General features: G+C 42.9%; 1 protein-coding gene across 8 annotated transcripts in view; it reads right to left on the bottom strand.

Moving 5' to 3' along the window:
* Positions 1 to 10,313: 10,313 nt before the first annotated feature.
* ATP10B (ATPase phospholipid transporting 10B (putative)) overlaps positions 10,314 to 26,344 on the bottom strand; it is a 285,082-nt gene continuing 269,051 nt past the window's right edge. For all 8 annotated transcript variants that reach the window (XM_046667349.1, XM_046667350.1, XM_046667353.1 and 5 more), the window contains 3 exons: positions 25,713 to 25,817; positions 18,237 to 18,424; positions 10,314 to 13,182 (listed from right to left, as the gene is read on the bottom strand). In XM_046667349.1, the coding sequence (XP_046523305.1) occupies positions 12,723 to 13,182; positions 18,237 to 18,424; positions 25,713 to 25,817 (753 nt within the window). In that variant the 3' untranslated portion in view covers positions 10,314 to 12,722. The remainder of the gene's footprint in view (positions 13,183 to 18,236; positions 18,425 to 25,712; positions 25,818 to 26,344) is intronic.

Raw genomic sequence — 26,344 nt, 5'->3', positions numbered from 1 at the left:
ACGTTGTAAAGATTGTGAGGAGTTGCACGTAGAACATTAGCACAGTGCCGAGAACACTCAGGAAATGGTGTCATTACTGTGGTCACTCTTATTATCCTTCTTAACTACAAGAATTTATGGAGTGTTTGATAGGCGTGAATATTAAAAAGGGGTTTTCTGTGGCCTGGGCTCTGACAGCCGGCGGATACAGGATCATTGAGTGCTGAGCCTTTCCTTTGAAGGCCTTCTGGAGAAGTGGCTGTGCTGGCGCTAAGCAAGCTACTTTGCCTACGGCCCTCTCTAAGGGACGTAGGGTCAAAAGGCTCTCGTTTAGGAAAATGAGAAATCACTTGTGCATCCTTAATTTAAAATGCAAGGGAGGAGGTAGAATTTTCTCCTCAGAGAATGCCACAGAGAACAAAAATACGTCGCATATGAAGACACTGGTGTTTCCTTGGGGCTTATTGGCAGGTGGTTTCATTTGGGGGTGGGGTCTTTTGACCATTTTTAAAATGAGCAATTCTCCACCAAGACGTATTAGTGGAATGCAGACAAATAATTGAATAATTTGGGTGTGGCAGCCTCTGTTCTCTCCTGATGCTGCTTTGAAGTAGGATTTGGAAGTCTGATCCATCTCCCAAGTAGATACAGCTCTGAAGAGTGTCCCCAAGAAGTGACATTTAACTGAAGATTGTGTGGGGCGATTAGAAGAGGGGCCTACCTTATACATGATAGGGCAAAATCTCCTATGGACTCCCTTTATACCTCTCCTCCTTCTCCTTAGAGGAGTTCTTCCTTGTAAGACACCTTTTGCATCCTTTCTTTTTTTATCACAAATGTCCAATATTAAAAAAGACTTTGCTCTCTCTCTCTGAGCTATGTCATGCTCACCCTGTGCTTGCACATCTTCACTCAGCAAAACCTGCCATAATAAGGTATGTTACTGATTTCATTTTTCCCCTTAGGAATCAGGGTAGATTACATTAAAGCTTCTATTCACCATGTTCCAGTGGGAGTGAGGTGGATGGAGTTCAGCTAATGGTGGTGTGGTGAATTCCAAATATAAGGATGCTGGGCTGTGACTTTCTAGGGCTGGACAGAGAGAGAGAGAGAGCCTTGAAGACAGTGGACTTTCCGATTGTTGCTCTGCCTACCCTCTTTTGATGGTAGTAATTGAAAATCTTCTCTTGGGCTAGTCAGCTTTCTGAAATAGAATTATCCGATCTGCTTGGGAGGGGCCTCGGGGGTCTTGGGGCCAGCGTTCTAGGAGCTGAGGGTCTAACTTTTTGTTCAGGGAGGGCCTCGCTTTCTGCCTGGGCTCTCCTGATTTTCCCTCTTGCAGAGGTTTTGTTTCATCCTCTCCAGAGAGGAAACCTCCCCGCTGGCTTGAGGAGTGGCAATCTCCTGCCTGCACCCTTGAGGAGAGGAGAGTGGTTTCAGGCTTTCCACTCCTTGTTTTCAGCCCTACTCCTTGGCCGCTCTTTTCAGCGTTACCTGGTTCCTCTGATTCCAGAGCCTTTCTGAGGTCTGCTGGCAGGAGCTGCCTGGATTCGTCTTGGTTTCTCAGCCTGCATGTCCTTTGCAGAGAGAAGAAGGCTGAAATCTAAATCAGTTACCACGCTTTCATTTCTTTTCTTTTTTCCTAAGTTTTGTCCACTTCTTTTTTGCTTCTATTTCTTTCCTTTTCTCTTTGTTCTTGAGGATTTATACCTCTCTACTCCCTTAACTCATATTCTAGTGGGATTTTAGGAGACAGGAGAGAGAAACGTGTAGTCAATCCACTATTTTTAAACGGAAGTTGGGCTGACGTTCCATGTTTCAAAAGTTAACTCTGTCATCGTTGGTTATTTGGGTTTGTCTGGCTTTCATTAACCAGAGTCATTGGATTTCATCTTGGAAGACCTAGGGAGATTTCTCTTAGGTTTCAGAATTTGTCTTTAGAAGACTTTCATCCAAGGAGCTGATACCTTCCCTATTGTCAAAGCTTGCATGGGTGAGCAATGCATCCATTCAAGAGAGAGTGGGGCAGAAAGTCTTATCAATCTGGACCTATCAGCCTGGACCAGGGGGCCTTCCATCTGCCTAGGAAATCTGCCATTATTGCTGAGCTATATGAGTTATTAAAGAAGGCCTAAACATCCCTCAAAGTCATAGTTTTTAGGCCCCTGTGTTTATATATCTACAGTCATTATTATCATTTCTAGGTGTGTTCTCTGCTTTGCGGGGATTCCATGTTAATCTGTTTCTTTCTTCTGTCTCCCTCTTGTATCTCTTTGGCCCTTCAAAACATACTGATGTGGCTGCTTCTCCACTTGCTTGGTGGGGTCCTTCTACCATTTCACTTCTACTTCTTCATAGACTCTTGAGCTATGAAGCTATGAAGGATTTTAGAGATCATCTAGTGGCTTCAAACTTGTTTCTACAAATTAAAAAGAATTTTCCTTAAACAAAATCTCGGGGAAAGCCTTGTATGGGAAACATGTAGGATGAGAGCTGCTCTGGGGAACGTGGGGAAGGAACCTGTCCATCCCCACGCAGGGGATGGAGGTTCAACAGAAAGGGATTCAACACCCCTGACCCCATTTAACTCTGGTCTTGAACATGAGGGGCTGAGTCCTGGAGAGGGAAAGTAATTTGCACAAGGTCATGTAGTGGATTAGTCCAGGATTTGAATCAAGGTGTCTTTCCACTTTACTTCTTTTTCAAGATCCACAAAGAATGAAGCCTGAAGAGTGATTGTGGAGACTTGAAAGTAAGTGATCAAACACTGGCTGCCTCCTATTAGCCTGACTGTCCCTTGTTTCAAAGCCTCGCAACCCTCTACTCCATCCATAGTTTTGTATGCAAACTCATAAATAATAATTCTCCCTGAAACAGCCTCCTTCCTGCCCAGTATTTGTGTCCTGCTGGCTTGTTAATTTCTTCTTGGGAGTCAGAGACCTAGTGACAAACGTTCTGGTGCAGGTCCTTTGCTGTTCAATAAATGCTGATAAACCATAGTCTGCAATCCTAACAATCAGTGCCGCCCAAACCAGAATGCAAGGGCAAGGATTACTTTGGTCTGGAATTGGATTTGAAAAGGCTGAAAGAACAGGCTTTGAATGTGCAGTGGAAATGCCAGTTGAATATTAATTATCGTGGCACTTCTGGCCTGTGGAAGGTGCAATGGTTCAGCAATGAGAGCTGGAGAGGGATGAGCCAATGCAGACGTGTCGCTTCTGCATGTGGAATCCAAGAGTGGGGCTTCAAACAGAGGCCGGGGAGCCTCGGGTGGTTTTCTGCAGCTCTGCTGGTGTTCAGAGAGGTCTTTCTGGTCTTCCAATTTGTTCTCTTTATTTGCTGCTCAGAATCACCAGGATGACACGGCCCAGAGCTATCTTTGGGGCAGGTTTTAATCAGTGGCTTGGGGATTCGGAAAGTGGCAATGAGGTTGTTGGGGGTTCATAATTTCTTTGCCCCACTGATTATTTCCCACATTCCAGAAATAGAATGCGCACATCTACAGTGATCCAGACATGTAATTACAACCCGTCCCTTTACGCAGTTGGCGTCTCTATGCACAAACACTATTAATAACATGGGGGTGGGGTGGGCAAGGATGGAGGTTTGTTCGTGGACATACTGAGCCATACACAAGTGATAATTTCCATGTATCTCAACCCCTGGCAAACTTTTAAATTATGTATACTGAACAATTTCCTACAGATCTAATGCCCAATAGATTGTGTGACTAATTGTTTCTTTCCACTTGAAACAGGAGCCTCCTGGTAGGCTGTATGTTTTGGTGCAATTATGTCAGCCCAGACCAGGGCCGAGGCTGTTTTAGCCACCCAAGGAGTGTGCTAATTGTCCTGAAGTATGCTGCCTGGTGTGTGCCTCATTGCTGTAGTGGTTTTAATGGAACTTCTAATTAAAAATAAGAAGAGAGGCAGGGCTGGGTGCATTCCTCCCACGTCAGGGGTTCACACAGAGCCCCTGTGAGCATGCCGATGGTGGGAGCCAGCTGGGGCAGAAACTAATGTGCTCCTGGTATGATGTGTCTGCTAGGCACAGTGTAGGCTGTTGGAGCTGTAATTAGAGCAGGGCCAGTGTCAACATATCTTCCAGGGTGCTGAGCCTCCTCTTAGGCCCTGTGTCAGTGTTTGGAGGATGTGCCTGTGGAGAAGCAGGGTGGAAAGGAGGCCAGAAAGTATAAGTAGCTGGAGGTGCAACTTGAGACCCTGAGGGAGTTCATGAGACAGGACTGTTCTAGAAAATCACATGCTCTGCTGCTTCCCAAAGACCAGGCTGCCCTGATTGTTAATTACAGGGGGCTGGGAATCTGATCTGGGTTTGGCATACTGGTTCTGCATCTTATTAACAGCGCATCTTTGAGTACCTTACTTAACTTTTCTGAGCCTCAGTTTGCTTACCTATAAAATGGGGATAAAAATACCAATTGAAATTTAATGGAGTTTGGTAGCATCATGGACATAGAACTTGGGAATGTCTGCATCCCACATAGACGATCACTTTTCCCCTCTCTGGGTCTCCACTTCCCCATTTGCCTACTCCCTTCTCCCCAGACTGGTACCACAGGAACATTGGCAGAATGGGAACAAAGAGAATTTATTTATAACTGAGGCCAGTGGCCCAAAGTGGAAGCCAGAAAAGGGAGCCTTCCTCCTATGATGAGTCTCAGCCTAGTTGTGCTGGCTGATCTCATGGAAGGAGGAAATGCAAGAGAAATTGAAGCCCAGAAAGTTTCTGGAGCCCTGTTAAGACAGAGGCCCTCAAGAACCACCGATTTTCCTGGAACTTTGACCATTGGATCATCCTCTGGTCTTTGCCTATGAGGAAGAGATGAAAGGGAGGCCAAGACAGAACTCCTGGTATGAATGAAGCAGAGGAAATGTCTCTGCCCACCTCTTCTCCTGGATTTCTGCTCAGGACTAGATGAGAGAAGATTCTTATGAGCCAGTCTGCTACTATCATTGGCCAAGACTTGCTTCTAGTCCTAGGATGACCTAAAGTCCAATCATTCATGACCTGTGACTTCAGGCTCAGACATTCTAGCAGGAATGATCCAAAAAAAAGAAAGACATGAGTAAGTATCAGTGAGTCTGCACTGAGTTCCATATGTGGTGTGCAAAGAGCTTTGGGAGTTCAGTGACTAGGGATAGCTTTGTGGAAGAAGTGCTCTTTAGAGTTTTGAGTTTGAGATTTGGGCTTTGAGCAGGTATTCTAGGTAGACGAGATAGCTCGACCAAAGGCACAGAGGTTGGAAAGTATAAAATATGCTCAGAATAGCAAGCAGTTAGTTTCCCTCAAGCTTGGGCTCTGAGCCTGGGAGGTGGCTCGGAGTCAGGTGATGGAGATTCAGTGTACACCTGGTTCAGGAGCTGGGGCACAAATAGAGCTCATAGCTCTTGCTTATTTCCTTTCCGTGTTATCTTAATATCCTTCAAATTCCTTTCCTACTATCTGCTTACTCTTCCTGTCCCCATCTGCAAGCAATATTTGTGATTTGCTAATGCTTAGCCAGTCAGCAGGTTTTCGGTTGACTTACTAGTGGCTTTCATTATCTTTTTCAAGAGCTGATCAATTTGGTTTCTTACACATCTACTCAAAAAAAAAAAAAGGTCTCATTGATAGCTAGAGTGGAAGCCTCAAGGGTATTTAGGAGGGAACTCAGTGTGTGTTCTTACAGATGAGGATCATGAATTCAGAAAAATTTGAAGGCCTTAGAAGTCTCCAGGCCAACCCCTTCAGTTTACACATGGAGAAGAATGAGAGGGGAAGAAAAGACTCACAATAAGAAATTTGCAGATTTTCCAGATCTCCTGACCCTAAATTCAGTCAGGGCTCTTTTCACTCCACTGTGGAAGGAGTGTAGCCTAATGGTTAACATTTTGGGCCCTGAAGTTGGGTGGCTTGGGGTTGAATCTTGGCTCTCAGCCACATACTTTGGGAAAGGTATCGAGCCTCAGTTTTCTCATCTATAAAAGGGGACAAGGAAGCCAAATGGAAAAACACATTAGAATTTGCAGGGAACAAAAGAAGGGGAGATATTCCTCATTTGTCCTGTTGTACAAAAGCCACCTGATGTGTAGGCCATCACTTCCAAAGGGCTAAGCAAGGGTCTTATAAAGAAAGGGTCTTCTGGCCCAAGGTGTCTTTCTCCCCACTCTGGCCTGCCACCCCGCCTGAAGGACTCCCATACCTATTTCTTCTTCTTTGGGATGAAGTGCCCCAAACTGCTGTTAAAATAGATGAGTTACAAAGATGGGATCTTACCTTACGTCATTAAGACCATGGCCTGAATGACGTCCTCTGGTTATCCTGAGCCAATCGATTGATGGCAGGGCCAGAGGGTGATATGAGGTCCTACTTGGGAGGGCAACAGCGGGTCCTTTTCGTAAAAGCATCGAGTGTGGGTACCCCAGAGGTTCCATTTTCAACATGGAACGACCTTGTAAATCACACTCCTCTGGCCACTGGGGGCAGGCTCATGGGGCAATTGAGGGTAGCAGAGGTGATTCTCAACCTCTGGCAAGTTCACATCCCCTCTCTGGTTCCGTGCTCTTTAAAAAGAGGCAGGCGTGACTAGAGCTAGCCCAGCAGACGTTTGGCTGTCCAGGGTTCTTGTCCTCCTGAAAGAGAACTCTCATTGTCCAGCACACCAGTCTGTTTTAAATGGGGAGAGCAGATGCATGCTTCCTTTCACACTTTTGTCTGTTGCATCCAGTAAAAGAGACAAAGGTTTATAGATATTTTTTTTCGTGGGGAAAAAGGTGGATTGTTTTAAAGGCAGGATTAGAGGCTCAGCAGCAGCAGTTGCTAGGGCTTCAGATTTCAGTTCTGCCTCTGCAGACAGGAGAAGAGAACTCTCAGAGGTGAGTTCTTCCTGGTATAGCCCCACCCTTCACTCTTGGGCTGCCCTTTTGCAAACATGAGTTCTGGAAGGATTCCATAGTCAAACAGATCTACACTGACTCACCTGCCATGTGGCCTGATGTTTTTTATTTTGCCCTTTTGTGTTAATCTTCTTTTTTTTTAATGTCCAAGCAGTCCTGGAAAGGATTGCCAATTAATCTCTGGCTGATGAGATTGTTGATGAGCTCCCATTGAGGGGTGTCAGGAGACCCCAATTTCAGTCTCAGCTCTAATTCTAGATTACTAGGCGATCCTGGGCTCATCCACTTACCTTTTGACTTGAGTTTTGTCATCTGCTGGAATATCTTTCACTTTGTCTTTTGGGAACATAGGTTAGCTGGCGTAGGAAGGGCTCATGACACTGTAGAAAAAACATTTCTCTCCAAGTTCAGTCAAGTGTCAGCCAGCCAGCCTCCCCTTTGCTGCACTGGGGTCTGAGGTCAGCCTCTGAGGACACTGCCACCTCCCAAGTGGTCTTGGCCTCTGAGGAGCCTGGGTTCACCTTTCCCCTGGCCTGACCTGTGAGTGGCTGGCCCCTCTCGTTGACCGAGAATCAGGGGAGAGGTGGTGGCCGTCTGAAAATGGGCAGAGGGCTCAGGGGCAGTGGCAGACGTGGAAGGGGGACTGGAAACTAGTCTTGGAGCTTTCTTTACATAGTAACCAGCTATGTTTATGGGGGTGTGGAGGTGTTGATGGAGATTATAGGAGATTAAACTCCTCTTTCTGCTCATTTTAGCACCTGGAGGGAGCCCACCATGACCTGAGAGAGGGAAAGAGGCATCCTAGCTCTCACCTCCTCCTGACAGCAGGAAATGGTGGCTGCCCAGGTCCTCCTTATGCATTTGCAGCTCCTTCACATCCACTGATCTGAAAAAGGCAACCTGGGCCTCACAAAGGCTTAGGGGGTCATTAGCGTCCCAGATAGGGTTGCCGCCCTCCACCTTTGTATATCCCCTCTGAGACCAGCTCCCATCTGCAGTCGTCTTCAGCAGCAATAGTCACAATGTTGTCGAGCACTGCCGCGTCCTGAGCTCTGGGAACACAGCAGAGAACAAGATCGCAGGGTCCCCTCCTTGTGGGATCTTCCATCACGTGTGTGTGTGTGTGTGTGTGTGTGTGTGTGTGTGTGTCTGTGATAGAGAATCAAACAACTGCACAAATAGTAAATCACAAGGCCTCGAGTGTGCCAAGGTCATTCCTACACTGTAACCAGCTTTTAGAATCACAGAATGTTAGAACTAGTCCAGTTCTCCCCTTGAGCATTCGGGGAAACCGAGGTGAACCTCAGTTTGAGGTTGAAAACTGGTGAAGGGATTTGTCCAGAGTCACAGCAGAAACCACTGGCAGAGCTGGTGTTGAAATCTGGCTTCCCAACTCTGGCTTGGTTCCTCCTCAGCCCTGTTTTCCCTGCTCTGGCTGCAGGAAGAACCCTCAGGTGCAGCAGCTCCTCCACCGATGCTAGGTGGCACCAGAACGCCTTTGAACAAAAAGGCTCCTGGCCTTAGCTCCTGTCTGAAAATGCCAGAATCCTCATCGCAGCATCTTGAAGTATTGGCTCACAGCACTCCTCCTGGAGTGCCCTCAAAAGGCCTGCCTGCTCGAGGTATTGCCCCGTTCATGGTCCCCACCTTCTTATCAGTGGAGTCCTACCTGGGTCCCAGATTCCCTTGGAGGTCTACTCTCTGATTACCTGGGAAAATTTGCCCCTGTGTGATTCATTTCTCCTGGGGCCTCTCTCTGCAGAATGGAAAGCTCTAGCTGGGTGATCAGCTCATGGGGAGATATTTAGGGCAGTGCAGGCACAAGTTCTAAGGGGTGTAACACCTATAGGGTGTTAGGAGCTTCCTTACTTAAGCTTTTGTCTGGGTGAGCAATTCAGCTGATCACGGGGAGTTCTTTCTCTAGGTCATGTTGCCAGCCTGTGACAGAGGTGGGATGGAATTCTGGCTCATGACTGCACCACCTTGCCTCTGAGGAGAAGGTCGAGATGACGAGACCCTCTGTCATTGGTTCCTACCTGCCCCTCCAGCCCTGTCTCGCAGTTGTATCTCTGTGGCCAAGAGCATAGCCTCTGGTTTCAGACTCCTGGGGTTAGGATGTCGCCTCCCTACTTGTTAATTATGTGACTGTGCCATGTGTATGTAACTGCTGTCTGCCTCAGTTTCTCCTTTTGTAAATGGGATGTGGTAGATTGCAAATGGCCTCAAATTTCTTTGAGCTGCTCCTATTAAAGGAGGTGTATATTTTCCCACCCCCTTGAAACTGAGCTGGCCTTGTAACTTGCTTCAATAGAATGTGGTGGCACTGATGATGTGGGAGTGCTGAGCCTGGGTCTCAAGAAACTTTGCAGATTCTGTTTCCATTCTCAGAACACTGCTGTCATGAGACAAGGCCAGCTGATGTCCTTGAGGATGAGAGACCACGTGGAGGGAGATCCCAGCCCAAATTGCCCACTCACAGCATCATGAGCACGTAAACAGTTGTCATGTTAATCCACTACATTTAGGGGGTGGTTTGATATGTGGCAGCAGCTAACTGAAATAGGGGAGAATAATAGTACCCACCTTGTAGGGTTGCTGTGAGGTTTCCATGACAACATGCACTTAGACGAGCACCTAGCTCACAGCAAGCTAGTCCAGATGTTACTAGAAACATCATCATGGGGCACTTCCTCTTGCTTATTGGGTTCTAGTCACACTGATCGTCTTTTTTTGACTATACCAAACTCTCTTCCTTTTGCAGGGCTTTCATACTAATTTTCTGTCTGGAATGGCCCTTCCCTGCTGTCTTGTTTTCATGGTTAAGGTCTCAGCTGAAACATCTCCTCCGTGAAGAGGCCTTCTCTAGTACCCTGGGAACCACCCCCTGCCTTCCTCTCCATTCTTGCTTCTTTTCATTGTGTGTCATTAGCACATTTATTGACTTCCTTGAATATTGTCTATCTCCCCTTCTAGACTGTAAATCCCTGAGGGCAGGAGCTGGGTCTGCTTTTGTTCCCTCTCTTCTCCTTGCTGCCCACCACAGTGCTGTGTACAGCAGGCACTCACTTGGTATTTGTTGCATGAGTGAATGAAAAGAGGCACCTAATCAATATGGGTTTAAGGTTGGTGTCAGGCTTCCAGGAAGAGGGGAGGAGCCAGGCTGGTGTTTCTGAGAGGAGACTGTGTGCTGCTTCTAATTCTTACAACCATTTTGGTTTGTGTCATTCTCCTATGTTGGATCAAATATTATCTTCCTGATAATGTGTCCAACAAGACTATGAGCTTCTTTAAGATGAGGACTGTGTTCCTCATAGCCTCTAGCACATCACCAGTTAGCTGGTAGGGGCTTAACAGTTGATTGGCTAGATAAGTGAATGGATGTGAATGAGTGAATGCAAAGAAGGATGGAAGGAAGAGAGAGTACTCAGAACTGCAGGCAACTATGGAAAACCGTGTTTATTTATTTTTCTAACAAAGGGTGACACATTTCCAGTCAATCAGTAAAAGGTCATAAAAGTATAAAAATGTATTAAGTACAATCATTAGCATTATGTTATAGGGAAATAGTTGTTTTAACCTTTCCCCCTAAGATGGCACATTGGACAGTCACAGTTGGTTTGGTTTACAAAGAGGGAGGGGAAAGAGTAGGTGACCAGTTGTCCCAGGGCTGAGGAGTTTCCCAGGATGTGGGACTTTCAGTGCTAAAACTGGAAAATCCCAGGCTAACTGGGTTGGTTGGTCATGCACAAGAAAGAGAGCAGCATCAGAATGTTGGTTATGGTTTGGCATTTGAGGATAGTATACTTATGTATAGTAAGTACATTTTTCTCAGCTTCCCTATCACTTTATTTCCTCTTAGCTCTGACATAAAAATCCCTTTGTTATTATCAAGGGTGTGACAGCTTTCAAAGGGTTTTCACATCCCCCATGTATTTTGACCTAATCCTTATGCCAAGCGTGGGAGGTAGGGCAGTTCTAACCTAATTTGCAGGTAAGGCATCCTGCTTCAAGGCTCCTGGCTCCTCGAGAGTACAGAGGAGGAGCAAAGACTCAAACCCGGATCTCCTGAGGCCAGTGTTCTTCCCACTACTCTGTTCTTTTCTGAAACACCTTACCGTCTCATCTGGCTTTTGGGAGTGGGCAGGAATTGTATGGGGGAAAAAGAGGACCCTGAGATCCAAGTTTTGGCTCAATCCCCTCATTTGGGACAATTCATATCATTACTGCGTCGCCTGATGTGTTACCCACTCCTCCCTCAGCAAACCTCCTGTAGGATTCCCCTAAATACCCACCAGCTGGCCAGTGTTGGCATCAAGATATGGCAGAGTCAGCGAAAGTGATCCAGTGTATTGACTCCAGTACGATGCACTGAATGGCCCCTCTAGGTCAGGTTTGTCAGTAGGATGGTCAAAGGACCAGCTCAGTCTGCCATTTGCCAACATGATTGTTACGATCTTTTTGGGCATCTTTGCTGAGAAGTTAAGTGATAAGTCAACTCATGTGGTGGCTATATCGCTTAGGCTCAAAGACTTGTCACACTTGTTGCATCCATCCCTAATGTATGGGGATTTTGTCTGATATATGGCACCACCATAAGGAGGGGAGGGCTTCAGTAGCCCTCCCTGACTTACCTTAAAAGACTAGGGACGGGCTATCCTTGTCTATAGTAGACCTAGCTTCTCCTGACAGCCTATTAGAATTCTACCATCCATTCTTCTGTTTCAACACTTTTAAGCTTTTTCATATATTTGGCATTTACAGCCTCCAGGGATAAGAAGTCTATACAATCCTTCTTTCCCTGTGACGTGAGACTTCCTCTGACTCTCCCTAATTTAACTGAGGCAGGTGCCAGTGTCTTCCAGATGGTGATATTCTGGCATAAACTTAATGAATAGGGTTTCACAATGGCCCTACTCTTAAACATGTCATTGTTTGGGCTCAGAGTTGCTCTATCATATGGGTCTAGTCTGGGTGCAGATGTGCAAAGATCTCCTGATCTTAGAGTTTTCCTATCCTGAGAGCTGAATGAGGAGGGGTACTTCTATTTAAAAATAAATAAAATAAATAGCTTTAAACAAAGAATGCTGCCCACGTCCTCTTGGTAGATTCTCCAGACTATGGGACGTGTGGTAAATCATGGGGTTTCTGGTGCACCTGTTCCCTTTAGCATGCTTATGTTCTTTCCGCTGCTTACCCTAGCTGTGGCCCTACAACTCATAGAAGTGTCTGTGGCACTGGCTTCAAGTCTAGTTTTAATCTTCAGATGTGGTTTTCTTTGGCTTAGAGACAAAAAGCAGACCCAACTTTCTGAGAATGGAAGGGATGTTAATCCCAACACGGCCATCACTGCAATACACTAGAAATGAAGCATTTGTGTGCATGGGTCTCTTCTGAAACTTTAACTCTTGGCACCAAGGGGTGGGGTGATGGTTTGACAAGCCCAGAAACTTCCATATCCTGAGATATCACCTGAGTCGATACACTTCTTGGAATCTTGGAAACATACAACACAGTTGCATTGGTTGTAGACTGTACTTATCCAGAGGATCAGAAGAATGTTTCTGGGCTAAAAAATTTGAAAATTCAATACAATAGAAACATAGCCTCCTTATAAAAAAAACTCTGTTTGCAAGATGTGCTGTTGGCAGCAGAGAAAACTAGAGGTCAATTGGTTTCTAGTCCTTTTTTGTCAAACCCCTCAGGGCCGGCACTTTCTTTAAGGAAGTCAAGCCTGGTAGGGAGAAAAGAGTAAGACTGGCACATTCTTTCCTCCATGAAGAGGAAATGGTTAATTAGGCCAGCGACTGGACGACCTTCTCTGACTTTGTACATATTTCTGCAGTCTCCTCATATGGTCAGCGAACTCTGGGATCGGCGATGGCTGCCCCTGTTTGAGGGCCGGTAGGCATCAGTCTGTCCACTTGAGTAGACTCCAGAAGCCATTGTCCTACCAGGCCCCAGAAGAAGGTGCTCCCCTGATGAGAGTTTAGCTGAGGAGTCCCCTGAACATGGGTCATCCCTCATGTGGTCTCTGCTGCATCTCTCCCCATGCACCACCCAGTTCTCCTTGTACTTCCGCTTGGAAGGCCTAGAGCTCTTTGGGGTGCTGGCTCTGAAGCCCTGTTCTGAGACAGGTGGCTCTGGATGGTGGGTGGGCTGAGCCTCCCCAGGGACAGGGGCAGGCCTCTGTCTGCTTCTCCAACTCTGGATTTCCAGATCTCTTTTGTCCATGGGGAGTCTGTCGATTTTCTGAGCTTTTGAGATCAGAGACTTCCCATAAGTCCCTTGTAGAGACAGGATAAAGTACCTGGTGGGAAAAAATCAGAAATTGTCTTTATTTTATTGTGTTGACTCATTGAAAGTGGTCTTAGAATCCAACTCCCCACCCAGCACGAGATCCTCTTTGCTGCACTGACTGCTGATTATCATATCTAGGCCTGGGCACCTCTGCTGTTGGGGAGTTCAACAACAGAATATAATGGCTAACATTTATTATGTACCAGGACTACTCTAAGTGTCGTATGTGTTATTAACTCATCTTATTCTCCCAACAATTCCATGCAACTGCATGGTACTTTTGGTTCCCCCTGAGTCCAGATGAGGAAACTGAGGCACCAAGAGATTCAGTGATTTTTCCAGAGCCACACAGTGATGGAGCTATGGGTGGAACCAAGCTCTCCAGATCCCGGGGCTCTTCTCGTATCTATCACATACAAGGCAGTCCATTCTATTTCTGGGCTATTCTAATTTGCCAAATTTACTTGCTTTGTAATGTTCAACCCTTTGTGGAACTTAATTGTTAAGTAGTTTCTAAATACATATTCTTTTCTTAAATCAATAGGCCACATGGACTTCACAGCATCAGTGTATTATTACAATTTTCCAGGTGAAGAAACCGAGGCCCCAAATGATGAGATGGGTGTCCCAAGGTTTCAAGAAGTTAATAGAGCTCCCTGATGGAACTCAGAGTTCTTCTCCCCATGCAAGATGCATGTTGCCTGTAGTGGACTCTGGAATGGGAGTCTCTATCTGTGCCTAGGTTCTCTTCGCTGTTACAAGTTTAGGAAGAGAGGGAGTAAGAAGGTGAATAAAATTAAGTGATGTATGGAGGGAGCACACACCATCTTGTGATAGTGGGCAACTCATATCCCTTCTGGGTGTCAGTTTCTTTATCTAAAAAGTAATCCAGTTGGTCCAGAAGACATCTAAGGTCTTTTCCCAAAATGATCCTTTTTTCTTCTGAATTTTTATTTCTTAAGCCTTGTAAGCAGAGAGGCTCCCATCCTTCCACTGTGTCTAAAAGCTTCAGGGTGACCTCACAGTGGGCAAGGGTTTTCTGAAGACTATAGCAGATCCCAAGAAATCAGACATACTTTCCCCATTCTTTCTCATTTCTCCCAGGGAGGCAGTACAGGTGGCCATGTATGTGTTTCAGGAAAGACTTAATTTATTGCCTGGAAACTGGAATTTTCTCAGTTTAAACCTTTCCCCCAAGCCATCACTTTCCTTCTCTGTTCATTTATTCAACAAATACTTGTCAAGACCTGACGACGGGCCAGGCCCCAAGGGATTAAGCTGTGAACAAGACAGACAGGGTTCCTGCTCTCATGTAGCCCATGAACAGAGTTCGAAGCAGAGGGAGCAATGAGAGTGTCAAACACCTGATCTGGTTGTGAGAGACCTTCCCTGAGGAAGAAACATTAAAGCAGAGGACTGAGGGATGCGTGGGCAGTAGCCAGGCAGAGAGGAGGTAGGAACCACTCCAGGGTACAACGGCTGAAGTGTGGAGAGTGAGGACAAGAGTGGGGAAATAGGACACAGAAGGGGTTGGCAGGGACAGAGCAGCCAAGGACTGTGGGACACATTATGGTTTTTGTGCTTTATTATAAAGGCTGTGGGAAGCCCTTGAAGGGTTATAAACAGATGACATGATGACACTTTGACACAATGATAATGGATTAGGGCAAAACCCATTAGGAGACTATTGCAATAATTTAGGATGAAAGGATTATAACCCATCCATGGTGGTGACTGTAGAAATGGAAATAGCAGATGGATTTGAGAAATGTGTAGCAGATAGAACTGTCAGGGCTTGGTGATAGGCTCCATATGGGCATGAGGTGGTGGGCAGTATCAAGCATAACTCCTCCGGGTCTGCCTTGATCTAAAGTGGGTAACTCTTTGAGGAAAGGGACTCTGGAAGAAATCCAGGTTTCTTGGATGGCAGTAGTATAGAGGATGAATCGTAAACTAAATTATCGATATCTCCTGCTTTCTTCAGACTTTTAGCATGCCCAGGGGAGGTGATAATTAGGTAGCTAGAAAGATGTGTCTGGAATTCAGAAGAGATATCTGGCTGGGAATTTATATTGGAGATTCACCTGTTAAAAATAATATTTAACTTCACAATAGTGGTTGCTAAGTCTGTAGAGAGAGCAGAAGTTAGAAGACAGGAGAACCTAGGACCAAGGATTGACATACACCATGTCGAAGACTTGGGCCAGCAAAGGAAACAAAGGAGATGCAGGTGGAAAACCAAGAGAGTTGAGTTACTGAAGCTGAGGGAAGAGTTGTCCAAGGACTGTTAGCCTCGTTGTAGCTAATTAAGATGCTGCACTCTTTTTAAAGTTTGTGTTAGGTTCTTTTGTTTTATCCGTAAAATAATTTACTTGTTCCTAGTTTAAGAGAATCTGTACAGTTCTTTCATACTGGTTGAATTAATTAGACCAAGATTAGTGAGGTCACGGTGAGTGGGATAATTATCACAATCTTGGTAAGTGAAATCAATCTCCATTATGATAAATACAGCTTACGACTTTAAATGAACAAATACGGTTTTCTGTGGCAAACATTCTGTCATGTGGATTTCAATAAAAAACACTAATTGTTCCAAGGTTACAGTTCAACAGTATGTGGAACCATTAAAATAATCCTTTCATGATTAGAGGAAATCTCTTCGCCTTTCTTAGTAAACAGAATTAAACAGAAATTCAATATAGAATAAGCAAAGATTTAACTTATGCACTATGGTAACCAGCAAGTAAATATTTGCTAACTGTTCCCTAACTCATCCTTCATCTGTTTAACAAGCTGTAATGTTGAGTGCTTATTTTTTCAAAGAAAAGTGTCAATAGTCTTTTCATAGTTTTCAATGATCCTCATCAAGCTGGTAGACTTTGGCTTCAAGTGTGTTTTCTAGCCAAGGGTAAGACAAAGAATATGGGGCTGATAATTTTCTATTTCCATACTCCAAATAAGAAACAGAACAGAGGAGCTCAGTCCATGGTCAGTGATGATCACAACCGTGTTTAACCCCAACAGGGTGGACAAAAATATTTAACCCATGTATTTGAAGCCCTTTTCCAATGAGGGCACAATCCTCATGGTTTCTCCAGGGTCTGTCTTCCCAGGGGTTGGGCTGAGGAAGGGGTTGGGTGGGAAATCTGTCCTCTGAGGCTTGTGCTTATTCTTGATTACTTCCTACTCTTCACTCTCAGGGCCTTCTATGAATACAGAGAGGACCCATAATACAGGTCGAACTTATGTCTGAATTGTCTGCTGGATTGCAGGCTTCTTGAGAGCAAGGATCCCATTTTATTCATCTTTCCATTTCTTTAGCATCCATTGCTCATTTATCTCTGAGTGTAGCCTATGTGGCAGGAACTGTGCTAGGTGTTGGTTACATAATGATAAGCAGACTACATTACTTCCAGGAGTTAATGGTTAGACCAACACAAATAGACAATTTATAATAAATGGGATAAAGGCAGCGACAGACATACAACCTAAGTGATGGGAACACACGCAGGAAGGGGACCTGTTTCAGCCTAAGGAAGGTAGGTGAAGACACAAAAGTCTTCTGGAATTGGGCATGCCTGAAATTTTGTCAAAGCAGGAGGAGGGTTGGTAATGGGAAGGGCATTTCTAACAGAAGGAACAGTGTGAACAAAGGCAGGGAGGTGAGAGGGCCTGGGGCCTTTAGGGAAGTGCAAGAAGGTTGGTGGTATGGAGCCCAAAGTTGGAGGCAGGGAGTGGAGAGATGAGGCAGCAGAGACCAGTAAGGGCCAAGCAGGGAGGCTGTGGACACAGTGTGTACTTGGAACTCACCCAGCATTTGTGGGGTTCACTGACTTCAATAGTATTTATCATCTTGGTATCTTCAGAGGTCAAGGTCTGAGGTGGCTTAGGAAGAAGATATGGAGACCAAACTAGGGTATGCAAGCTGCCAGACTTACTAAACAAAGCAAGATCTACTGATGGCTCTCTGCCTAATTTTGGATTAGAAAAAGTTTGGCAGAATGTTGCAATGGCCTGTTGGCTACAGCTTATAATGATAAAGTGGCTGAATTTGGATGTTCAGGGTTGTGAGACCCTGAGGATGGAGAGGGGCTAAGTCTTGCCTATGGGTGCATGATCATCAAGTTCACCAGTTACTCTGACTAGACAGTGTGGGCTGGAGAACAGAACATTGGCGTCTGAGTTGGGAGAATCTAGCTCCACTATGATTTGTGGTGGGCATGTGGACACATTCTGGTCCCTCTTGGGACTTGAGCTGTCCCATAAGCAAGTGGGAATGGAACCAGAGATCTGCCTAACTTCCAGGTGATTTAGTAAAAGCAAAATGAGGAGCTCGATAGGAGAGCATGTGTCAAGACTGAGCTCCAGGGAAATGCAAGGCATTATTGCTGTTGCTGCTGTGGTCTTTCTGGAAAAGGCAAGTGTACAGGGTTTAGGCTGGAAATGTTAGAAATAGTCCCTAGGCATGAATGATTTATTTGGCTAATACATGTTGTGTGTGTGTGTGTTTTAACAAATTTGAGTAATATTAAAAAGTTGGCTATTTCATACAAAAGTTGAATTTCCAGGAAAATTCTGAAGCTCTGGAATGCTAGACTTGATCTTTCCTGGTGGCAATGACAGGGGGAAGCTGAGAAGTTCTTTCCCCCAATGTCAATGTCTGTACTTTACCTGGTTTTCCATAGTTGCTTACCTGTCCTTGCAGGCATTTGAGTGGGAGATTCCTGGGCTAATAAATATAGGACCATAGAGCTTTTCAAAATGATTCCTTAGATACAACAACATTTATAAGGCAGGAGGGTAGGAATTATTACTTTCATTTTATAGATGTCACAACTGAGGCCATGCCAGATTGGGTGACTTGCTACTCTGTGGCTGACCTGGGACCAGGGTCCATGTTATTTGCCTCCTAGTTCATTGTTCTTTCTGTCCTAGCACCTTATCTTTGAAACAATAGCCTCAAGGATCCCAGTAGGAGGCAAACTCTTGAATCTAGGATCATGAACACGGCTTATTAAGGGGAGATTGGTAGTTCTAGCAAGAAAACAGCTCCCATGTTCAAACCTTGGGAGGAGAGCCACGACCGGTGTGAGGAAGCAGACGAGGTAGAAAGTGGGATCTGCGAGCTGGCCTTCCATCACCCAGTAGGGATTGGTGGGACTGTTGCAGGTGACGCAGGCGGCATTGTACACTAGGGACACCGCAAAGTACAACAGGAAGCTGCCTATGAGCACAAGCCCGTGGATAATGGTCTGTGGAGAGAAAGGAGAAGTAAACGCTGTTGAACATTTAGGTTAGGGGGCAGTGCAACCACTCCGCTTGGTTAACTTTGTTTTCAACTTTTTTTGGAAATGCAACACACATATAAAAAATTCAAAAGAGCGTACAGTTTAATGCCTCCTTATAAAGCAAACGTCTATGTTGCTACCCCCCAGAATTTGAACACACACACCCCAAGATCTCCTAAATCTTCTGTCTCGTCCTTGATTTGTGATAATTTCCAAGTTATCCTTTGTAGTTTTACCACCTACGTATGCTTCCCCTTGTAGCCCATTTTTAAATGTTAGATAAATCACATTTTGTGTGATTTTTCTTTTTTCCCCTCAATGTTATGTTTGTGTGATGAATGCATTTTTTCCACATGTGGCTGTAGTTTATTCATTTGCAAAGCAGTGAAGGGTTCTGTTGTCTGATCTTTTGTCCTGCCTGTTTTGTGCTTCTTTCCCCCCCCATTCTTGTGCTCTTTTAAACTTATTGACTATTTTGTCTAGTTTCATTTTCCCTCTTTACTAGTTTGAAAGTTATACACTCCATTTCTGTTCTTTAAGTGACTACTCAGTAAATGATAATAAGCAATCTTACCACAGTCTAAAGTTTATAACTACTTTTTCCTCCTCCTGAGTTATACAAGGACTTTATAGCACTTTAACTCTCTCTACCTTTTTCCCGACTTATCTTGTTGCTACTGTGTATTTTAATTCTATCGTCTTTTTAAAGCCCATAAGTCATTATAGTCTAACACGGTCAGTATTCATTAAGATTTACTTTCATGTTTACCACTTTCTATGCCTTCATTCTCTCTTGCATCTTGGACCTTCCATCTGATATTTCTTTCTCTTTGCTCTAAGGATATCCTTTACCATTTCCTTCAGTGGGAGTCTGCTGGTGATATATTCTCTACTGCTTTGTTTCATTCTCCTTCTTGACAGATTTTCTTGATGGATGTAGAATTCTTATTTGGCAGTTATTTTCTTTCACTACATTTAAGCTAGCATTCCACTATCTTCTGGCTTCTGTGGTTGCTATTGAGAAGTTAGCAACTCTATCTATTGTTCCTTAGAAGGAAATCTTTCTCTCTTAAAACCTGGCTGCTTTTGATTTTTATTTTGTCATTAGTGTTCTAGAGTTTTGCAGAACTTTTTGAGTCTGTGGATTGATGTCTTTCATTGCTTCTGCAAAATTCTCAAGTCATTATCTTTTCATATACTGCCTCTGTCTCATTTTCTCTCTCCTTTCCTTCTGAGATTCTGATCAGACGTGTGTTAGACCTTTTCAGATACCACTCTATCTTCTGTGTATTTGATATCTCTTCCATAATTTTTCCTCTGTTTTATATTCTGGATAATTTCTTTTGGCCAATTCACTAACTCTCCCATTCACCTGTGTCTAATTTGCTTTTAAGCCAGCCATTGAAACTTAAATTATAGTTACTGTATTTTTTTAAATGTCTAAATGTCTTATTTTGTCTCTTTTCAAATTGACTGGGTTGCTTTGTATAGTCTGCTAATCCCTGCAGATATTTTACATCTTATTCTTCTTTAAACATAGCTTTCCTATAATTTATATTGAATAATATCAACACCTGAAATATATATATATATATATTTTTTTTTGGTGAGGAAGATTATCCCTGAGCTAACATCTGTGCCAGTCTTCCTCTATTTTGTATGCAGGATGCCACCACAGCATGGGTTGGTGAGTGGTGTGTAGGTTTGGCTCAGGATCCGAACCCAGAAACCCCAGGCCACCCAGTGGAGTGTGTGATCTTAACCACTACATCACCACGCTGGCCCCTGATTTTTTTTTGACCCTCATTAATGGGTTCTTGTTTCCTTGAGAGCTTGGTTATTTTTGAATATGTGATGGTTATTGCCCTTGAAAAGTTCATAGGGACAATTTGAGCCTTAGGATGACATACTTTTCTCTAGAGAGGGTGTGTGTGTTTATTTTGCAATGTCCCTGGCCACTGAGTCATTTTAAACTGAATTCATAGGTCGAAGTTTGGCTCACCCAGGTGTTGCAAACCTAGGCTGCAAATCTGTCTGAGGCCAGCACGTGGTCTGTGTCCCAGGGCAGCTTCTTTATATTGATTCTCCTTGCTTTGTTCAGCACAATGGGAACAATCCTTTTAGTCCCTGTGGGGGAGGGTGTACAAGCTGGTCCACTTTTGGGTGGTATAGCCTTTGGGGTCCTAATTTAATGTAATCTCTTATTAGACTCCTACCTTTGGTGTCTGGGTTTTGATTCCTGAACTTTTTGCTCAGTCAAGTCTGTCAAAAACCAAGTTCCTTTTGGGCAGGATTGCAAACACCCTCAAGAAAACAGAGGCTCTGGCTCACCTTGTGTCTCTAGAATTCCCCTTTCCCAGAGCTTTTTGTTTTTACTATCCTGTCAGCTCTTTTATGCTTTTAAGGAGTGTTTTTTTTCTTTTTTTAAAATAAGTTCTTCCTTATTTTTAGTTGTTTTCAGTGGGAAAGGTGATCTGAAAAATCTAGACTCTGTTCCTGAAGAAGAAAGCAGTTAGCTAATTTTTTCACTGCTTTCGTGGGGACTGTGAAAAGTGACACAGTTATTAAAATTCATGTTAGGTTTCTACCCAGGGAAGAAACAGACTCCCCCTGCTTCAAGCACTTTCATAATGATTCTTGCAGCTGACTCCTTTCCCGAGAGCACCAGAAATCACCGGTAACTATCGGGATACCTGGTCTAGAGATGCCTTAGGTGGATTAATAATGCTGAATGGTGAGTGAAAGGAACAGCTACCCTCTTTCAAAGCAGATGAATGCAGTGCTCTGAGAAAGTGGGCTGAGTGAGCAATCAGAGGATGCAGAATCTTGAGTTTCATCACCCATTTAATACACAATCGAGGACTGATTATACTTCACAGGGCATTTTGAAAGGTCAAAAAAAATCTAATGGTTAAGAGGGTCATAGAGAGCAGAGTTCCTCTTGGAAAATATCTTGGGCTAGTTATTTAAAAATGTAATTAAATTATTGTGAAATATTTCAAGCATAGAGATAACAAACCTCATATATTCAACCCCCAGCTTTATCAATTTTAACCTTATATCATATTTGCCTGAGTTTTATTAAAAGACTGAGTCTTACAGATACAATTAAAGAACCCATGTATCCCTTGCAAATGTTTTCTCTTTAATCTTGAACATAAATTCAGCATTCATCATTCTTATGCATATTTTGTATATACATGTTTCTGTATGCACGTTTATGGATACTGTTTTACTTTTTCATGTGTACGTATCCTTCTGTAACTTGTTTTTCAATAGACATTGTGTTTTGTAGTCTTATCTGTGTTGATAGATACGGCTCTAGTTTATTCATTTTAACTGTTTATTGTATGAATATGCCACAATTTATTTATTTTTCTGTTGATGAAGATTTAGGCTACTTCTAATTTTTTTTTTCTATTAAGAACAATGCTGTAACAAACATTCGTGTACATGCCTCTGTATATACACGTAGGAGTATTTCCAGGGTGCATATTTACAAGGGGAAGTGTGTCACAGCATAGGAGTACTTAAACTCCTCTAGCTATTTTCAAATTGTTCTCCAGAGTGGTGGTTTCAGTTTACAGTCTACTAACAGGATATGAAAGTTCCTTGGTTGGACGTTATTATCTTTAATACACTGCTCAGTTGGTTTGCCAATAATTCTATTTAGAATTTTTACATCTATGTTCATTTAGTGAGATTGGCCTAAAATTTTCTTTTCTTGAACTCTCCATGCCCATTTTGGTATCAGGATTATTCTAGCCATGAAAAATGAATTGCCTGTCTTTTCCACTTTTCTAATCTGTGAAAAAGTTGGTTTAAGATAGGGATTATCTGTCCCTTATAAATTTGGTCAAACCTACCCTTATAATACTCTGGGTTTGTGGCTTTGGGGACAGGATTACCAATTAAATTTCTTTAATGGTGATTGTTTTATTCAGGTTTGCTGAATGATCTTGACTATGTTTTGGTAAAGTTCACATTTAAAGAAATTATGAACTGGCTTACATTTTCAAAAAAATATTTAAAAATTGATTATATCTATGATTACAGTCTTTTGCATTCCTAGTATTGTTTTTCTGGTTCTTCTTTCTGTGTCTTATCCTGGATCAGTTTTGCCAGACATTAGTTTCTATTGTTTCCTTGATTTTTCTCTTATCTTTTTTCTTTTCTTCTATTTTCTTTAGGTTTACATGGTAATTTTTTAAAGTTCCTTAGAGTTGAATTCTTAACTTGTTTTTCTTCTTTTTGTTTTTAATAATAAAAGCTTTAGCTGCATGCCACAAGTTTGCAAATGTGGTATTTTTATAGTCATTCAGCAACAAGTATAATTTCCATCATGATTTACTCCTGACTGTGTGAGTTATTTAGCAGTGCGTTTTGAAATTTCCAAGCATGTTAGGTTTGTTTGGCTATCTTTTTCTTGCTTGTTTTTAATCTAAATGCATTGTTGTCAGAAAACACGCTCTTTACGATACTGAGTCTTTCTAATTCCTTTGTGATTCAGAATTCACTCTTTTTCTTTGAATTTTTGGTATATGGTCTGTGTGTGTTTGAAAAGATGCATGTTTGCTATTTGGAGCAGGATTTTATATATTAGATCTAACTATAGTCGATCAAGTGTGCTAATTTATTCAAAGCTTCCATATCCTATTTGATCTATATCTGTTTCTGATAGAGTTGTACAAAAATCTCACACCATAATGGTGAATTTGTCTATTTCTTCCTATATTTGCTGGATAACATCCAATCTGACAATTTTTGCTTTTAATAGGTGAATTAAATCCACTTACATTTATTATAAGTACTGATATATTTGGATTTATTTTGAACCTCTTATTTTGTACGTTTTATCCGCCATCATTTCTTTTGCTCTTTTCATCTTCCCTATATTCTGCTGAATTGAGTTTCCTACATTCCTCTTAAGTTTTTAAGATACTATTTTTAAATATTAAGATAACTTAAGTTTTAAGAGACACTATATAAATGTGGACTTTTATGGGAAAATTTATAGTTAAATGTGGTCATGATGAAAGCTTTAGCATAAATTAACTACCTATTGAACAGCCCTTCTTTGCCATTATGTTGTTTCTTACAGTTTTAGATTTTATGTTCTTGCAGAAGTAGGTTTCTTCTTTTAGTGAGGGTCTATGAGTTTCTCTGAGAATGTCGTGTCTTTGCCCTAGCATTAATAGGGTAACTGTTGTTCCCCTCAGGCCTCTGAAGATAATTACTCCATTGTTTTCTGGCTTCTATTGTTTGTCATTTTAACTGCTCTTCCTTTTCGAGTGATTTGTTCCTAGTCTCTGGTAGGCTTTAAGATTGTCTCTTTGTCTTTTACTCTGCACAGTTTCCATTTGATATATCCAGGCCATATATCCAGATTTATTTTGATTAATTTTCATTCTCATTGATTATCTCTTCATCTATTGCTTCTCTACCATTCTTTCCTTTTTCTTCTTTTATGACTCCTATTTTGTGGATGCTGGAGTCATTTAGCCTAGCCACCACTCCTCCTAACTACTTTTTCACATTTGAGCAGCATTCTGGATGAGTTTCCAATACTACCTTCCAATGTGGTAGTTGACTTTTTGCCAGTGTCAATCTAGAGTGGGTCCTACAAATTGCATTTTTAGTTTCAATGACAAAATTTTTCATTTTCAAGAGTTCTAAATGTTTCCTTAGCTTGGCTCAGTTTCTAGTACTAAAGTTCTATCTCTGACTCTTGCCTACCTTTCTCACAGCTTCTGATAAAACTGTAACTCCAAATAGCTTGTCATTGTCATCTCATCTTTAGTTTTCTTTCTTGAGTGGGGGAACTCCAGCCCAGACCTGGGACCCAGCAGTAAATGGGGTTCCAGTCTTCCTTACCCCACAGGAGCCAGGCTCCCACTGCCATAGTCTGTTTCCTGTCCTGGATTCCAGAAAACCTTCAGTTTGAGCCTGTGCAGTACTTTCCCCTCCCCCACCCCATTGTGGTTCAGCCGCTTTCGGTGCTGGTGGTTCTTGAAGAAATTTATCCTATCCTTAAGCTTGGCTATGCCTTTTTGGTTTTATTACTTTGTTCTATCTGTCATTGGCATGAATGGGAGAAGAAGGGGTTTTCAAAATGGGAACTCTGTGATCCAGAAGTTCCCTTGTATGGCTCTCATCAGCTACTGCCCAGCAGGTCAGGGCCTGCTCTAGCTTTTAGGGGGTAGGAGGTTGGGGAGGAAGTTCCACTGCAGAACGTAGGGAACACATTGAGCCTACTTGGGGCATTTTTGAAATTTTTAATACATATGCTCTCCGAAAGAGCCCTTCCGCTTGGCTAAGGACACATCTTTCTGTCAAGTGGTTTTCCTGCACCGTTCAATCTCATCTCCTCAGACTATTAGCACAGCAGTTAAAAGGTCAAGAGTCAGACTGCCGGCGTTCATATTTGCTTCTGTCTTGAACTGCTTGGGGAAAGTTTCTTGTACCTTTTTCAATATCTATAAAATGGGAATAAAAAAACACCTAACACACGCATATATTGCACAATGATTACCACAATAAGTTTAGTTAATATCCACCTCTTCACAATATATGTGTATCATTATGCTGTGCACCTTAAACTCATACAGTGCTGTATGTCAATTCTCTCTCAATAAAACTGAAAAAAAAAAAAAAGAATACAAAAAACCTCCACCTAACACAAAGGGTTCTAGGAGGTTAAATAAGATAATATATTAAATCATGTAGATAGGTATCTGTATATAATTTTAAACTCTTTGTTTTTACAATTATCACTGACTTCAAGAATTTAATGAGAAATCTGGCACTGCCTTTTTAAGATATGAAAATGTGATATTTGGACATGTTTGAGATGTGCTTACATGGAGGCAGTCTTCTAGCCTTTTACCCCGGAATTAAATGGGGAACATACCTTCCCAACACAGCCTTGAATACCATCAGTCTAATGTTTTTCTTGTTTCTGAAACACCTCTGATTTTTTAATAAAAAAAATATCTTTTTTTCAACAAATTGTCATTTTTAAAAATATAAGTCTTAATTTTATCATCCTGACTAGATGATAAGTAAGTTGAAGCCAGGAATTTTATTAATTTTATCTTCTATACCTCTTTCATCCCTGCACAAGTGGGACACAGGTAGGAGTCTAGTATGTATCAAGGAGATCAATAATATACAGTGAAACAACTCAGACATCTGGATGTGGTCAATGGACAGGAAGACAATTGTTAGGCGAAAGGGGCTCTGAGGCACTCACCCAGGTCTTCATTTCCATTGCTTGGTGCAAGAGGATTGTGGCGAGGGAGATGGTGTTGATGGGTGTCCCAAAGGTAAAGACATCGATATCAGAGTCCTTGTAGGTCTGCAGAGGAGTAACAAACAGGCACTGTGAGCTGTGCCCAGGGACTCAAGGCCTTGGCTTGGACACAGTGATTATAAAGCATCAGTGAAGGCAGGTGTCAAGGGAGGGGAAGGAATGGGGAGAAGCTTTCCATCCAGCTGCCATCCATGTGGAACTGACCCGAGGAATAGACAAGACGAGGAGTGAGTGGACAGGATGAAATTCTTTAGAAACACATTTTCAGAGGAAGCCATGATGGGTATTCCAGAACATTGTGGAATGAATGAACAAAGAATATATTGAACACCCACTAGACACAATGCCAATTGCTGAAGATACTTCTCTGTCCACCTTCAAAGAGTTTACAGTTCACTAGGCAGGGCAACTGTACTTCAGGGGGTAAATGCTATAATGAAGGGCAAGTACAAGGCCCCCTGGGAGAACAGAAGAGGGGAGATACCAGCTGAGACCATAATAAGAGGAGTTAATCTCTTGAAAAGAGAAAGGAAAGGCAGACTAGGCAGAGGCCAGAACTGAGGGCGAAAAGT

This window comes from Equus quagga, chromosome 7, assembly GCF_021613505.1.
Source record: "Equus quagga isolate Etosha38 chromosome 7, UCLA_HA_Equagga_1.0, whole genome shotgun sequence".
In the NCBI taxonomy this organism is placed as follows: Eukaryota; Metazoa; Chordata; class Mammalia; order Perissodactyla; family Equidae; genus Equus; species Equus quagga.
Note: the sequence above shows the minus strand (reverse complement) of the source record. Positions and strands in the feature narration are given on the sequence as shown.